The 18,088-nt window shown below is 39.8% G+C and overlaps 1 protein-coding gene across 4 annotated transcripts in view; it reads right to left on the reverse strand.

The window, feature by feature from the left end:
- The window catches only part of ESR1 (estrogen receptor 1), a 200,651-nt gene that overhangs the window by 83,549 nt on the left and 99,014 nt on the right, over positions 1–18,088 (reverse strand). For all 4 annotated transcript variants that reach the window (XM_044422667.1, XM_044422677.1, XM_044422657.1 and 1 more), the window contains one exon: positions 13,827–14,017. In XM_044422667.1, the coding sequence (XP_044278602.1) occupies positions 13,827–14,017 (191 nt within the window). The remainder of the gene's footprint in view (positions 1–13,826; positions 14,018–18,088) is intronic.

Below are 18,088 nucleotides of genomic sequence, written 5' to 3' on the forward strand. Positions count from 1 at the left end.
AAGAGGGCAGTCCACTGAAAAAGGTCAAAGCTGACCCTGAAAATCTGTTGGACATTTTAATCATCACAATCACATGAAGAAGGAACTTCACAGAAATGAGTCTTGTCATTCACTCGGTGAGCAAATATATCTCTGGAAGGGACATAGTGCTTACACAGTGACACAATCTCATTTGTTTCTCACTGCCATTGTGACTCAGTCTGGGTTACTTTGGCAGTGCAACAGAGCTGGCGTCTGCACACTAGTACGAAAGGTTGAAAACAGTTATTGAGGAAGGCAGGACTAGAGATGAACACACTATGCTAATAGATTTTACTCACCATTGTCAGCTATGTCAAAAAACCCTGAGACAAAGTAGCCTATTATCAAGGTATTCACATAGATTCTGAAGAAAAATCCATTTGTTTGGGAATAGAAGAGTTTAGTTTATTACCAGGCTTGCTAAAAGGTATTCACTCACCACTGAAAAGTATATTTCCACCTGGGGAAAAAAACCCCGAGTGCATATACAGGCTATGCTACCGTTCTGTGGGAAAAGAAGCATCTCAGGACTTGCTGAACTGTGTACCACCCAGCCCAAAAGACGGCTCCACAGCTTTCTCTTTTTCTTTTCTGTAGATATGTGCATCCTTAGAGCTGTGCTTAAGTTTCATAATTTCTGACACTGGTATGAATACTAAGATGAATTACTGATCTGACTGGTGTATGGTAATCTTTTCTAGTCTTAGACTCTGATAAAGGCAATAACCCCCAGGTGCCTTGTGCGCTATTTCATGGTAGAAAGCTGGGTAGAAAATAAATAACTTTGCAGCCACAAACTTACAGGCTACCAGCAGCGAACAGACTGCCCTCCTACACAGCAATATGCAAGACATGAAGTAAATGCCATGGTTTGCAAGAGTCTGTAGGTCTACATTTGACAGGGTGCCAGAAAGCCTTACTGACGGGGCTGAAGCAAAATGTGTGGAACAATTTCACCCACAATCCCTCAGTATCACACTCAGCCATTCCACGCATCATTGCCTTGTGCAAGTTGTAATGAGATAATGATGCTGGCAGACTCAGGTTCACCATACACCGTTATTTCTTCAGATTCATATATTGTATTATTTGTTGCCACTACTTCTTTGCATCTTCCAGGAAAAAATAATCTGTCATCAATATTGTAGGCTATCTCACAGCACATTTGATATACAAAGATCGCAATACAGGAGGGAAAGCCTAAAGAGAGAGCTCCATACTAGGATGAAGCCATCAAAAAGCTCTTTAGATGATAGATCGTGATAGCACATAACCAGTCCTAGACAGTATATTAGAGAGCCACATAAAAACCTGAATTGTATTTCCTAACTTTTGCATAAATGCCCATGCTACTGTCATACATTTAAATTTAAGATTAAAATTAATGCAAGGGTTGAACCAGTGCAACCAAAGGTGGAATGTACCTATTGTGCTGAGGATGCTTAGAAAGAGAAAGTTCTTAAACTTTTCACTTAAACTGATGCTTTGGAATAGGTCTCTCCAATTTTTATAGTGAGGAAGGCTAATGGCACCATTTGTATGAGCATAGATGTGAGGGGTATGAATTCACATAAGGTGGTAGACTGTCATCCTCTGCCTAGTATCAATGAAATGGTTTTAAGTCTTAAGGAATATTTATCATCAGTCTATCACCAGATCCTGTAGGAGAAGACTTCCCAACTACACTGCCTTTTTTACTCTTGAAGATTTATTCCACTTTAAACAAGTGCAATTTTGTTTGGCTTCTGCTGCATCAGTGTTTCAAAGGATGGTGCAGGTGGCATTTAGAAAAAAACAGAAATACTTCTGACATTTTGATTCACAGAACACAGAAGCATGAACATGATATGGTTTTTAATAAATGTCCCGGGCAAACAGTGCCAACAAGGAGTAACGACCAGCAAGGACAAATGTCAATTTAAAATGAATTCAGTGACTTAGCTAGAACACATCATCTCACAGAGAGGAATATTCCCAAAATCAGACTTGGTAAAACCCATTCATGAAGCCCTACAACAAGATAATAAAAAGAAGTCTGAGTTTTTGTCTGACCTGAGGAGTATTATTCAGAGTTTTTAAGACATTTTGCTACTAAGAGCTTCTTCACCATTTCCTAAAAAGGTGGTCTGAATGGGATACAGCCTACAAAGCAGTTTCATGGAAATCTCTCTAACACAGCAAAAAGTCTGAGAAATGAATTATACGCACAACTGATATTTATGAGTACAAACTAGGTGCCAAAAATGATTGAAAAGTTAAGATTGTTTTTGCCTCCTAAACTCTGACTGATTCAGATGAATCTTGCCCAATTATAGAAAAAAGACATGTATACTTGTTTCTGCATGGTGGAATTCTTTATGAAGCAGAAAAATTCTTCTAAGGTGTGATCATAAAGCTCTAACAGATCTCTTTAGCAGAAGAGGTTGAGGTCAAACTACTCCAAGAGCTGCTAAAGAGGCCATAAAAATGATGGATTTTGATTTGAAACTGTATTAACTGTCTGGGGCCAAAAATGTGATTACTGAATATTGCATTTGCCTATTCCTTATTTGAACTATGATGTAAAAACAGAGAATGAGAGAGTAGTTCTCATTACACAGATCAATGATGATATAATTTCTGCTGCATATTTCTGCAAAGGAAGGCAAAGTATGAAATGAGTTGTCAGCCCATATAATTAAAAGCTAGCCATTCAAGAACACCTGAACACCTTCAGCCATTTCCATGAGTACAGGATTGCTCAGTAGCAGATGAATGGATTTTGAGACATGATCACGTTGTTATTCCATTAAACTTGCAAGAAAAGTTGATTCACCTGTCCGATAAAGAAACATCAAAGCGTGCCTACTAAAAGATAATTGACAGAAAACTTTTGGTGGCCAGAGTTGACGTTATTAGGACTTATGTGCCATGTGCTAGCAGTGACAAATCACTGAAGAGCGACTGGCCCCCTTTGGCACGGCTGCAGTGTTCCATTTGCCCATGAAGAAGTTAGCCCTGGATATAATAGGGTCATTTGAAGTTCAGACCATAGGATCAAGCACAAAACCATTTCCTTACACCTTCCGAGAGCTAATGATTTTGCTAGTTGAGAGAAAAGTAAAAGTAGTAATCTAGTAAAAGAAAGCCTACAGGTTCCTAAACAACAAAAAGAACCATGGGAAGATCATTTATGAGACACAGTGGCTGGGACTGCATGTCACAAGAAGCCATAGATATTTCTCAACCTTGCTGTTATGCTGTGTCATCTGGACCCAGTTATGGCATCGCTACATGATATCTCTGATTTCCCAAAGCCATGGAAAAAATCAATAGTCTGTTCTAAGGTTTCCATGCTTCACCACAGCTTCTCCAGTCATCTGGACCTGGAAACTCCATTTTACCATTGTTGATATGGAAACACCACAAAGTCCAATGGAAAGAGTGGCTGAAGCAGTGGCTACTCTGTCAACTATTCTCTACTACCCTCAGCTCCTTAGCCATCACTTGCTTTATTCTTATTGGTTGAGCAATGTGTCAGTCTCCCTGTTTACTTTAGAAAACAGGGAGAACGTAGACAAATGCACAGAAGAAGAAGCAGGAAAGATTCATGGCAAAGTTTTCATTGGAGGCTGAAGTGGCCAGGAAGAGTTGCAGAGATGCAGATCAACTTGGGAGGAACAAGAGAAAGAACCCACCTTAAAAACTCAACAATCTAATCAGGATGAGGCTGCTTAGGTCCATAGGGAGAAATAGAGTTAGGAAGGAGACTTTGCTCATGGCCACTGCTGGGATGCGTGGAGCAAGAAATGTGGAAAATGTGGTGCTCAGGAAACCACGTGATCATCTGACTGATAAATTTAGGCAAAAATCTTCCCACCAAGGAAAACATGCAGGGTTCATTGACATGGCATGAGAAACCAGTCACTATTTGCCTATAGAACATTCAGCAACAGGAGTGTCACGAGCCAGCACAAGATTAACTTAATGTCCTGTTCAAAATGTAGCCTGCAAACTTCCTGATGTGGCACTTTATGAACATGTTACAGATAAACAAAAGAAATAGAAATAGTACATAGATAAAAAGAGATGAACTAGAGCTCATAAAGTTGAAATTGGAAACTTTGTACAAACAAATCTCCCTTCTAGAGTCAAGAAAAGACTCTCCAAGTATTCAAATACTTTACAGATTGTTGACATCAGAAAATTGTCTTTTCTTGATGATGGAAAGAAATGGAGCATCAAGACTTGTAAAGGCCCAGCAGGCAGCAGATGAAGAAGACTGTATTCCTTTGTTTGGATTTCAGTATAGACAGTATCAATAAGCAAAAGGTCAAAGCAGGTTCCACGGGCCATTTCACCCTCCAGCCCTTCAGCCATTAGTCCAAATGTGAGAAGAGCCATTAAAAAAAAAAACCAGCCTAGAAGCCATTGAAACAAACCTTTGAAGCCAGCTTTTGTTAACCTTTGTTTTGAAGGAAAAATAGACGTTTTATTCTAATAGGCACTTACTTGTTTTGTTTGGTCCCTAGAAGACCCTAACAGAATAGAGGAAGGGACGAGAGAGGGGAAAGAGAAAAGAAAGGTAGCATGGAAGAAGTGAAGTGAAAGAAAAGCATAGAAAATAAGAATTTAGAAATAAAGTGAAGTTCTGTTTTCATTCAAACCTCATTTTCTTGGTCTTCTCTACTGCGAAGAAAATACAGAATAGCACCAGCAAGGAACATTTGCATGTGCTTATTCCAAGCAAGGAGGAGCATGGGAAAATCCTTGGCCTGATGTCAAGCTAAAGTGAGGCTTGGCAGCAGAGGATTGTGGTCCCCACTTCCTCAATCAGGTTGAGCACCAGATTGGAACATTCCCTTATACCTTCCCAAGCCAGAAAGTAAATCCCTGGACCCTGCGGCAAGCCATGCCTTTTCCTGTAATTCTTCCAAGTCAGGACAAATACGGATACTTGGCATTGGAGACAACCTAAAACAGCTACTGATGAGATTCGGGTAATAGCTTTACTGCACTGTGGAAACTTTCTCTCTGTGCTCCTCACCTGTCCCCTTCTTCTATGTGTCTACTTGCATATGTAGTTTCATTCCCCCTATTTTTGGAGGGGTTGTTTCCTAAGGTTGTTTGTATTATATATAAAATAACTTTCCACACATTCTAATATCCTAGTTTAGTTTAGTTTGGCATTAGAGGATGGGATAAAATTTAAAATTAGAATGGCATTCACCGAAGCTGATTAAATAGTGTATAACTTCTAAAGATGAAGTAGAAGACAGTTGCGTTAAAGCGCCCATCATAAGCACCAGCATTAAAACTATCCCTTTCGCTCCAGTGAACTTCAATAGAATCAAAAGGCTTTCATAATTTTCAGATAAGAGGTCCCATAAAGCTTTTTAATTAAAAAAAATATGTTCTTCCTTGATCATTGTGGACTATATTTAGATTTAATTTGCAAGTACTCATAGATTGGCCTGCCTACTCAAATTTTGTCCTATGCATTTTATGTAAATCAGATAGTAACACACATTGGTCTGAGAAGCATTATAAGAAAGTTACTTCTTAATTGCAAAATAAAAATCTGAGATATGCTAGTGAATCACATATAGAGCACATAAACTGATATACAAGAGTATAGGTTTTAGCAATACTAATGCTTGCTTTAAAGTAGAAGGCATTTCCCCCTACCCCATTTTTTAACCACAAGATTTTTAGGTTCTTAAGGTTTGCTTTTGGCTTTACAGAATATTTAGCAACCAGTAGAAGCTCAGCCTCCAGTACATAGAAGGTATAGCAGTCCTGTTTCCAAGCGAACTATGTATATGCACATGGAGGAACCACATGTACAGCCAAGGCTTGCTGCTGTTCAGTTTTGAAAGCAGTGCTTTCCTTGAGGGTTCGGGAAAAAAATCATTCCTGGCTTGGTAATAGATAAAACCAAATTAACTTTGTAACACCACATGCATCTCATCAAACTGGTGAGAAGCTCAAAAAGAATTCCTTTCCAATACTTATTTATTATCAGTAAGAGATGGGAAAACAGCCTTGATGATTGGGCTGTATAAAAAATGAAATAAATAAACAAATAAGCCTCAGGTTGTTCAAGGATTTTGTTCCATCTGCATTTTTAAGGAAACCAACCCAATTCACTTTTCCTGGCCAGTAGTGCAGATTACAGTGCAGTTATCCTGCAGTTTCTGTACTATTCAAAAACACTGAATATTGCGTGTAAAAATGTACAGTATACAGCAAAATGCATACAAATATGCACAGCATGTAAAATTCCATTAAGATTACAAAAATATCCATGCTTTTAAAATAAAATTGCATATTGATGGGGAAAGTGAATATTACTGAGTTCTGAATGACCATACAAGCAAAACTGGGCTGGACTGAAACTGAAAACAGACTGCTCTGTACATCCCTAGCTAAGATTATGAATCCTGGAATACTGCTAGGTATTCAGGCAGGCTTCATTCCTCCAGTACAGATCCAAGGGAAGAACAGCTGGATCATTGTCCCCGAACTAAGACATCTGCATGTAGTTTAAATAGTTAAATAGACTTGAGATGCCATTGAAATCGAACATACAAAATATTACTCTGAACAGAGATCATGTCCATTTTCAGCAAATGGTCCAAATGACTATTCCAGCCAGAATGTAAAAACTATTATCATATTTTTACAGTGTTCTTACATTGTATTTACAAAACCAAACATTTTGGTTTTGTGATCTCATTTTTTATGTTTTGGAAAAAAATATGCTCATTTTATGAATTTTGTTTCATTCTCCAGAATCCATGAAGAGTACTGTCAAGTTTTTAATGCATGTTCCCTTTTTCTGGGCAAGACGTCGGAATGCTCCAACCACAGATGTGATTTTATTTTTCCATGTGCCTCAAAGTGAGAAAACTACAGCAATGCAACTATTTATACTCCAACATAAGCATTGGTTAAGAAAGAATAAGTGTCTGAGTAATATTTATGATAGTTCTTTTTTGTGGAAAGGAGATTGAGCAGATTGATAAACAATATTGCCTAGGCCTTTTGCCTTTCCAGCTACTTGTGCAGATAGCAATTGCAGCTACTATCACACACACTTCAGAGAATAACACTAGGAATTGTGTTCTCTTGTATAGAAACCTTTTGTTATTTCTTTGGTGCAAAAAGTAATATAGTGGAAAATGCATGTGAACCAAGTTGTGCAGGCTGGCCAGGGGTAAGGACAGTCCTGAGTCTCCCAGCATCAAAAGGGCACAGAGATAAGGCAACTGAAAAAGGCAGTCATTGTGATACCTTCAGGTCTGGAGAAGGTTAGCACCAGTGGCTAAGCATCACAGCATAATGGGTAAAAGGGGGCAGAATTGGAAGCGTGGTAAGGATTAGCAAGGCCTAGCCATATTCTTTGCTAGCTCACTATTTTCTTATATCAGTGCGAAGATCTGCCAGCAAAAGACAAAGCAAGTCAAAGCAATCCCATGCATGATCACTCCTCGGCCTTCCTTCATTCTCTGGGCGGTATAAAAATGAAATTAAACAAATAAAACTTTGGCAGCCTACAACATAGACCACAGTGGGAATAGTTTCCTATCATGTCTGAGGTACATTTGTGGAGCACCCATTGTGGATTCTGGTCCTGCTGCTCCTCCCTTTGCCCACCTCAATCTAATGCTCGCCAAATGGTACTTTCAGCCTGGAGGGAGCCACGTTCGCCTCTCCCCTGTGAAAGATGTTAAGGTCCCAATCCTGTCTGATTAAGTCATGCTGCTGGGCCTCCATTGTAACCCTGCCCCAACTCTTCGTGGAAATGCTGGCCTCTGTCAAAGCTGAGGCAATACAAATGTGCTGTCTATAGGCCGATGGAAGCTGACTGCATGTAAAGGCTTTGGACGGATTGTTTGGCCAGCACTTCTCCCTAAAAAAGGCACATTAGTATTGTTATTATCCTATTGCAAAGGATAGTACCTGAGAGAGAGGGTCTGGCTTATCTAACACCTTCAGGTCATTTCATGGCAAACATTGAGACTTTTTATTTATTGAATATTCTCCATATTACCATGAACTATAAAATGGGTAGAACATCACTTCCCACTCTCATTGTATAATAAGGTGAAGCTCGCGTAGGCAATGTATGTTTTTTGTAAGTCCACATTGAGATAGCAAAGTCTGAGACTTGCCAAGATTCATAGTTGAGTCTAGCATTAGCAGAGTGGCCAGCTGAGACTCTAGTCAAAGGACACCAGATTGTTGTTTATTGTTGCTGTATTTTTATTCTAATACACTTTCCAGTTCCAGAATAATTTGGGCAGCTTTAGACATTGATTTGATCGGGGTAAAGGCATGCATTTGCTGTCCTGCCTCAGGCAGCAGAATGTGTTGGGCTAGTCCTATCAAGGTATACAATGTTATTAGATATATGCTTGATATATATTTTGTGTAAAGAGAACATTGAACAAGAACTCAGGGGGTTGAGTCCCTGAGAGTTTTCAAGCGAAATGTGGCCACCCAGAAATAAGGTAGCTACTACTACGTACACAAGAGACTCACTAGATAAACAGACTAACCTAATGTTTAAAGAATCACATTCTTCAACCCTAGACTGTTGCTATTAGCCAACACAGAGAGAAATTTGGAGGATGGATCTCAGTCAGGCAGACTAAAGCCTTATTCATGGCTGTGTTTGCCCATTCCAAGTCTATCCAACCATAAAGTCTCTACATGCGTATCTGCAAAGAGGCACCTACATGTGAGAAGTTGCTCTCCATGCCATTTGGACCCTAGCCCAGTTAAGGACCTCTTTCCACAGAACACCACAGCATTGTGCAGGCAACCGTTCATACAGAAGCAGCCCTCTGCACTCAAGGGCAAAGTATGCCGTGCTGTGGGTGAAGCCGGAGGTGCAGTCCTGCTTCATCCTCCACAACTTGGCAAGCGCACAGAGGCTATGATTGGATAAGGCTTGGGTAAGCCTAGCAGTCAAGTCTGCGGCATAACCTGGAAAGAGAACCAAGAGATCTCCCTATTTATTTGCTGTATAAAACAGCCAGCTATAAATGATGCTGCCATTTGTTTAAAAATAAAATAAATAAGATAATAGGAACATAGGGCAGCAAAAGATTTTTCACTTTCATGCAAGATTTCATGCAAGTGAAGTTACTTAGTGTAGCAAAAGTAAGAACTGGCAGCACTGAGCCTGAACTTTGATGTTTGTAAAAAAACAAATGAAAGCAACCACTGGCTAAAATGATTGGCTTCTCTCCATTAGGTTTTCACCCACCACTTTACCAAAGCTTCTGCTTCTGGATTCTTGCAGGATTAAGGTCAGCACTTTTACTCATCCTCCTGCACCCAGGTTTTCATTTCTCTGCTTTTTTAGATATTCCATTACACAACCATGCAGTGACAATCTGGTATATCGGAATTACAAAAAATGATAATTTTGTAGCATTTTATAGCAGACTAGCCCTTTAGTAGCTTATTATCCTCAATCTTTAAAAAAAAGCCACAGAAATGCTCAGAAGGCAGGCAAGAGGCCCTGGAGGATAAGACTGTCATGTAACACACCCAGAAACTGGCATGGGTAAGAAATTAGAACACAATAAGCACCTCATGGAGAAGAACCTTTTATCTTAAAAAGCGTCTGCATTAAAAACAAGATCAGGAAAGTATTTTATGCTTGTGTACCAGCTGGGCGCTTAAGAACTTACTAAATAGACTTGGAAAAGGCTGGTTTGTTTTTGTGTTCAGTGCTTATGTTAATTCTCCCAGAGTTCAAGAGTTACAGAGGCATGATGAGTAGTTTTTGTCTTGGCTCAAAACCAAGACAAATCCTTTAATGTAACAATTATAAGAGCTTCCCAGACTGAAGAGGACTTTAATTATACCACTTCAGCTTGCACTGTACCAAATGTGTGCCATCCAAACTTCTGTCAGCTCCAGGATCAGCTCCAGTTGGTACAATACCACAGTCCTTACCTCTGCCATTGACTGTTGCACTTTATTAAACAAAGCTTACTTTGAAAGGGAATTGGTTCATCCCAGTCAGTCCACTTTCCACTAACTTTGCATGTGCATGATTTTCCCGCTCCTTCACTTTGTCTTTGATCTAATAACATAATGCCAGCAGTATTTGAAATCCAACAGAATCATGCATTTTAGAGGGTTTTTCACATCATATGAATATGCATAAACCTGAAGGGGAAGAATTCATATTACATGCAGCCATATGTATACTTCTCAAGAGTTTTTTTCTCCTAAAAGAAGTCTGTGGGGCTGTAGTGGAGGAACTGGAGGCAGATAAAGATGGCTCAACCTATTCTCTTCTGGCCAAAATTGCATCTTCTCAAACTGTAGAGAGAAAAGCAGCCTAATGGGAAGAAAGTGGTTTTGAACAGATAATGGCCAGAAGGTGGACTGTTGCCCAAAAGTGCCAGATTCTTGGAAGAAGCTTTTTTAAAAAGAAAATATATTCATGGTTGCATATAATACTGAGTTTGCCCTAATCCTGTTATCATTAATTTCCAGATGAAACAAATTTAGCCACTGTGCTTCAACCAAGAACATTTTTTGACATGCCGGACTTGATTATAAGAACTCGCAGGCTGTTTTGGACTTTGCCAGTCAGTATCTAGGAGGCCAGAGTTCAAATGAGTCCCATATATGCCTCTCATCTTCTAAGCCACGCCTAACTAACCCCTGATTTTGGCATCCATTCAGCCCTGTGAAATCACAATGTTGCTGCATGGACAGTTGAACTAAGAACTATATTGTGCTTCATACACTGAAAATTTCTGCATACATTCTAAACTATAATGAGGGGGGAATCCATGTAGTTCTACTACAATCCTAAGAAGAAGGCTAAGAAATCCTAAGAAACTAAGTTTACACATGTTTCTGAGTATGGGGAGTTCAGAAATGTAAACTAACAGGCTGTGGTTCAGTTTGCTTTGATGTTTGTGCCTGGGAATGTTGGCAAGTGAATACCAGGTCTAAGTGACCCAATATATAGCTAAAAGAGCACTCTTGCCCAATTCATTGCTCAATACAAACTTTGGTATCTTCCTGTCTGGGAGCGGGACTATTCAAATGTTGCATATACCATAGCTGCAAACATCAACTCTTTGCAATCAAATTATCAAATGCCTCCTTGGTACATTTTATTTATTTATTCATGCATTTATATAAAGCATTCCTATCCCATCCTTTGCATAGGCTCAGGATGACTTACAACAATTGTAATTTCCTTTGCCAGTCGCAACAATTTCCTCTGCCAGTCACAAAAAGTGTAGGAAGATGGGCAAAGCTATATGAAGAAATTTCATGGCATGCAAGACTGAAAACTAGAGTTCTGACTTTCAACCATTGATTTCCAAGTCCCTCAGAAGCTTCATAATGAACACCTAGTTAACTATTTCTTTCATGAGGGGAAGTTTGTGAAAGGGCATGAATATTAATGACCAAAATTGTACATCATATTCTAAATGTGGTCACACTATAGAACAGTGTAAAGGGATGATGATCTTGGCATTTTTATTTTCAATTCCTTTCCTAATTATATGCAACATGGAGTTTGCCTTCTTCATAGATGACACACACCAGCTCGACATTTTCACCAAGCTGCCCGACACAATTCAGCAACCATTAGTTCAGATCCCATCAGCATGTGTGTGTGTGTGGAGTTTTGGTTTTGTTCCAATGTGAACCACTTCACACTTGTTACAATGAACCACAGCTGCTTTTTTGATGCCCCTTCTCCCAGATTGGAGCTCCTTGGACTTTTGTGTTAGCCACTTTAAATAATTTGGTGCTGTCAGCAACACTTCACAGCCCCTCCTAAGTCCACCCCTTTATGAATAAATGGGAAAACATTGGTCCTAAGACAGATCTCAATGGGACCCCACACTTTATAACCCTCCTTTGTGAGGACTTGCCATGTCTTCCTATTCCCTTTCTGTTCTTTAACCAGTTACTGATTTGTAAGAGAACTTATCCTCTTATGCCATTAAGTTTGCCCAGCAGCCCTTGGTGGGGACTTTGCTAAAAGCCTTTTGGAACTCCAAATAAACAGTGCATCCTGGATCACTGCTGTCCACATATTTATTGACATGAAAAGGTCAGAGAGATGGGATTTACCTTGGCAGAAACCCTGTGTGTAGAGCTGAGGCTGAGACGGGGTAGCTGGCCTAAGGCTACCTTGTGAGTTCATGGCAAAATAGAGATTTGGACCAGAAATATCCAGTTCATTGCTCCATCTCTTAGCCACTATGTGACACTAGCTCTCTTAAGGAAGTGGTGTTGAATTTTCATTTTCAGAAGAATCCTGAGTTAGGATTTTGAGTTGAAAATGGGGTGGAAAAGAAAAAGGCAACATAGGGTGCATGTTTGGAATCTGTCTTAGATTTGCAGGAAGGTGGGAGAGAGATTTTCAAACAGGCATTTTGATTTTAAAATAGATAGCATGTTTTGCTGCAAAACAGAATTTACACTTATCAGGCATCATCCTACATTAAGTATGATGACATACAGTTCTATTTCTCCTTTACATTGTCATCAGGTGAAGCTGTGAGTGTGCTAAACAGATGCCTGGCTGCGATTATAGACAGGATCAGGGCTAAAGAAAACCTGAAGCTTAATCAGACAGGACTGAGATGCTGTTGGTGGGTGGTTCCTTTGACCAGACTGAGGGCGCCCAACCTCATTTCAGGCATAGGGGGCATCAGTGGCATGGAGTGCCTTCTACCAGCTTTGGTAGCTCAACTGTACTCCTGTCTGGACAGGGATAGCCTGGCTTCAGTAATCTGTGCTCTGGGAGTAAAATAGATTACTGGGAGTCAATCGGGGTTGCCCTTGAAGACAGTTTGGAAGCTACAGCTTGTGCAAAATGTGGTAGCCAGACTAATAACTTGGACCTGATGGTCCAAACATATAATTCCTGTTCTGGCCCACTTGCACTGGCTGCCTATATGCTTCCAAGCTCAAATCAAGCTGTTGGTTTTAACATATAAAGCCATTCACAGCTTGGAACCACAGGCTTGGAACCTCATGGAGCACCTCAGTCAATCACAAGGTGTTCAGACAGTATGCTCAACATCTGAGGTCTTCTTCTGAATGTCCCCTCCATGGAAAACTGGGCTGGTGGCAACAAGAAGGAGGGGCTTTTCTGTGGTAACCCCAAAAATCTGCAACAGTCTCCTGACCAAGGCTTTCCCCAGAACCAACTTTATTATCTTTCTGGTTCCAGATTAAGACCACTGTAAGTGCTGAGGAATTAACCAACTCCAAATAGCATAACAGGGTGGAGCGATTGCCGTTTTAGGTACTGTAAGCATGTGGTTTAAAATTTTATGTCATTTAATGATGGTTTATTGTTTTGCTCTATACTGTAGTCTATTTATTTATTACAGTTGTTAAGGCAAAAAGAGATCCAGCTATCTGACAGTAAAGAAATCAATTAAATAAATAAAGTAAGTGGGAAAACAGTATTACACAAAGTAATACCTGAGACAAGATGAGCAATAAAGCAAAATAAACTAGAAAAAAATGAGGTGTGTAATTAAATTTGTTCTATTGATTTATGACATAATTTAAAATATTGAGTGCAGGATGTTTTGCTTGTTTCTACAGGCTATTCAAATAAGCAGGATATATATTTTGGTTACTATGGTTAGGTTATTCAAATTGTCCCCATATTTTTATTTGTTTTTAAAATAACTCTGCAGTAGCCTTAGAAATGAAATTTAGGATTATGAGGTATATAATTGTTATGATCGCAGAGCTTGATACTGTTTCACAAGCCCTTTGTTAGAGTGAAACTTCCACAGAATTACCTTGAATACTTCTCTTGAAGAAGGCCTTGCAGCCTTCGCAGGACCAAACACCATAATGGTAGCCCGAGGCATAGTCATTGCACACAGCACAGTAGCGGGTCTCCTTGCTGGATTCCATGGACACGTTCGTCTTTTCAGTGGTGCTGGACATTCGCTCCCTTCCACCGTGACGTCGGTTCTCTGTGCCTGGCCTGGAAAATGGAACATTCTGTGAGCTCATTGGCACGAGCCATGTTGTCAAAACTGGTCCAGAATATGGCTTTGCTCAGCAGTTTGATACGGAGTATTTGATAGAGAAGGTCAAATACACATCTTGCTTACATCCAACACAACACTCAGGGTGTCATCCTGCTTGCTCTGAGATGAAGCTGTAGAGCAATGCTATTAGAAGCCAGTATGGGATCAAATACCTCCCTCACAATGCTGCATTACACACAAAGATCGCATTACAACCAGCGCTTTTATTTTAAAGGGCAGCCTCTTACTCCTGGCACGAACACCCTTGGCAAATTGCTCGTCCCCGGGCTCCTGCCCACTGCACAGCTATTCCTGCCCCTACTGTGTGCCCCCAGTGCTATAGGAGCCTATAGAGGACCCTGTTCTTGAATCCTTCTCAAAGGTAATTCTCAAAGAGGATGCTCTCTGTAATGTTTATAGAGAGCAGCAACATTTCTGGGTACTCAGGCGGCATTATTATACGGAGGTAGCCAGGTTGCCTGATACAGCAATGTTGTGTGCCTTGTTTTCCAAACACAAAGCAAGAAGGAAAGTGCCTTCTCATTTTATCTCTTCCCATTCTCTACCAAAAGAAATCTCACCAATAACTTGATCTGCCACAGTGCTGCTCCTTGAAATATCAACCTTTTTCAGATGCTTAAAGGTGCACTCCTACTCGAGTTTAGATCGAAAAATGGTCTACAGCTCCCAGGGGCTGGCTTAGCTGGGAGCTACAGGATTTTTTTGCTGTCAAAACTTGCATAGGATTTCACCTTACAGGTACCTAAGAGGAAACTACACTCAGAATGACCTGAGGTTGCTTAATCTGCTGAGTACACTCCAGAAATGGAACGGCTCTTGACAGAAATAGTAATTGCCTTTTACGTATGTCATGCTGAAAGCTAGGCTTGAATCCTTGGAATACAAGAAACCACTCTGCCCCATCAGACCAACTCCCCTCTGGCTCAGAATGGCCAAACAGCTCCCTTCCACAAGTAGTGACAAGCAAGATCCTGCCCGCCTGCCCCCCCCCCCACCCCAAATACTTTTCATATTTTGGCAGGTGAGGCTGGGAAGATCTCTTTTAAGTTCAATGAAATTTAAACTCAAAATGGGGGCAGGTCTTTTTTTGAGTAGGACGAGTGTTAAGCTGTCCCCCCCCCCCCACACACACATTCTTCAAAGTATGCCACAATCCCTACATGACTCTAAAAAGAAAATGAAAACAATAGTTCTCCCTTGTTTGTGCTTCACGGGAACTGGCATCCACCAGCACGCTCACTCTGAATGGGGAGGTTACCTCCATTGACCCATTCTGGCTAAGAGCAGCTGATGCATTTGGCTTCCAAGGATTTGCCAGTTCTTTTAAAGTAGTGACCATCACCACATCTTGTGGCAGTAAATTCCCTAAAATCATAATGTGACATCTTTTGTCTGTCTTGAACCTGTTGCTGGTCGATTTTCCTGGGTGAGTTCTCATATTTTGGTAAAGAAGCAAAGGTTTTTCCATGTCCACTGTAACTAGTAGTATCCAGCAGTGTCCCCACCTGAGAGACATGGAGATCCTGAGCAGCAGAAACTAGGATTTCCAAAAGTGATCAAAAATGCTCTATTCTAGAATGGGGGCTGAGCAGAGCTTCCAGAAACTGAACTTCTAGTTTCTCTTGCACTCACAGACATTTCACAAGAAAACACATGGATTTGCAACTGCAGTGTAGGATACTAAGCATTCTTGTCTTTAGCCATATTCCTGCTAAACCAGAAAGCAGCAAACGCTTCAAACTTCCCTCACGGGGAAGACCATCCCATTTATAAAGAGTGATAAGCCATTTATAAAGAGTGCTGAAATCCCACATCATTAGAAACCATTGGACTACCAAGAAAAGCCGATGAGGAATCAGTAAATGGTATCCCTAAATTTATTCTTTTTATTATATAGAAAAGGCATAGAAACATTACAAATACAGCATTGCCCATCATTTCCAATAAAGTTAAAGCAGTTCAATCACCTTTACTTGGACATTGGTCCTATTGCTTTCGAGGACATATACCTGTCCAGTTAAATTGAAACCCAACACTGTGAATTGCATACAAGTTCTACTGAAGTAGATGCTACTTGTCTCCATGTAGTTCTTTTAGGATCACACAGGGAACTACAGATGGTAAGGGCAAGTAAACATTAATTTCCAATTACAGGAAGCCTTCTTGTTGTTCTGTCCTAAAGGAAGGACCAATTTAGGTGCCACAAAAGACAAGTGCCCTCCATTCGGGTCTCTCCAGGCTGTATTGTTTTTATCAACTAATTCCAGGAAAAGGGATTGACATCATCACACCAAAAATGCAAACCAGGGAGAAGAAAACACATTGACATTACATACTACACTTTTATAATACAATGATATTATGTATACAATGAGACCTGGAATGATAAATCTTGCCAATATGGAGATTTGTTCATAGAATTCTGTACAATTTATTAAATTTAAATTATTCTGTTGGCACTATCAATCAGTGACTGGATATTCTTTACACAGAACTGAGGGCCAGAGCATTAGATACTTTTCAGGTTGATTCCAACCTTGGGACTGATTGACTCAGAGATAGCCCTTGCATTGATCAATTCTTATCAAGCCTAATTAAAAAATACATCAAAAACTGACAGTGGGATGACTTGATTCCTCTGTGTGGCTGCAGACAAATGCTTTCTGTTTAAACATTAATGCTTTCTTCTCCTTTCCCCCTCTCCTTTTCTTCTTCAAGAGGCACAGCATACAAATGGCAAATCCTATCTTCTCAGCCAAAATGTCTAAGCATTCTTCAGCTAACCTCAACCCAACCTTGAATAGCTGTTACATGCAACACTCTACATCTCTTCATTTCTAACCCCCAACATTCTTGGAACTTTTGCACAATACTCTTCTGATATCACCAATATCTGCCATTATTGCTTATAGCAGGGTAAGCCTGACAATGCTGTATAGGCCTGATGGGAGCTGTAGGTCAAAACACCAGGTGGGCCATAAGTTGCCCATCCCTGCTTTATGGCTTGATATCCTGTTATCCAAAGTGAACTTCAGCAAAGAGGGGTGAAAAATAACTGGAAAGGGGTACACATAATTTGACAAAGTAATGAAATATCTGTGAGAAAAATTATATGTACAAAACAGAAGCATACTTTTATTGTTGTGCTACTACTATTATATTTCTCTTCAGGTAAGAATTTAAAATAACAATTGAGAAGCAACATAAAAATGTAACACTACAGATAGATGATAAAAAGGAAGGAATAGTTACCTGGAAATTATGGGCTTCGGTATATGAGACATCAAAGATCCAGTGCACTGTTTTGTCATATGTCATTAAGATTTTAGTATAAGACATATTGGGAACCCTTGTGGTCAGTAAGCTATTGAATTGTAAAATATGATCAATATGTTGCTGACCATTTGAAATAGCATATCTCTTTAAGGACAATATCTCAAGCTATTAGCTATTTTTAAATCTGCAAATTACTATCTTGGCGTGTTTTGATTTAACCAATTAATTTCTATACGACCCAAGAGCAAAAGCTCTCTAAGCAATGAACAACAGTGTTCTTTCCTTATACATCAAAAGAGCATAAAACATAGGTCCCCTGATATTATTTACATCTGCCCTATTTTTCAATTTTGCATAAATATATTAATCCTTATAAAAGCTAGTGTAATTAGCTGACAAAGGCAGTGGGTCAGAGAAAGGCAATTAGCTAGAGATAAACCATTTAATCCCAACTTTGCTTAAGTACATACATTATAATTTGTAATGAAAAGTGTTGTTATTTAACTAGCCTGTAAGCTGCACCCCTGGAGACACAATTACATTTCTTAGAAGTATAATGATAGCATTCATTTTAAACAGCCTAATAAAATCTGGATGTTTGTTGATTTTTGCATTGGGGTTATTGCCACAGACTGTAAGAAAAATAACACCCTGTGCAGCCACAATGCAATCCTGATGAAATAAACTATTCCCAACGGCACAAAGTAAAACTAAAAGGCAGTTTCAGG

Source organism: Varanus komodoensis, unplaced genomic scaffold (assembly GCF_004798865.1).
Source record: "Varanus komodoensis strain SLA01 unplaced genomic scaffold, ASM479886v1 scaffold1, whole genome shotgun sequence".
In the NCBI taxonomy this organism is placed as follows: Eukaryota; Metazoa; Chordata; class Lepidosauria; order Squamata; family Varanidae; genus Varanus; species Varanus komodoensis.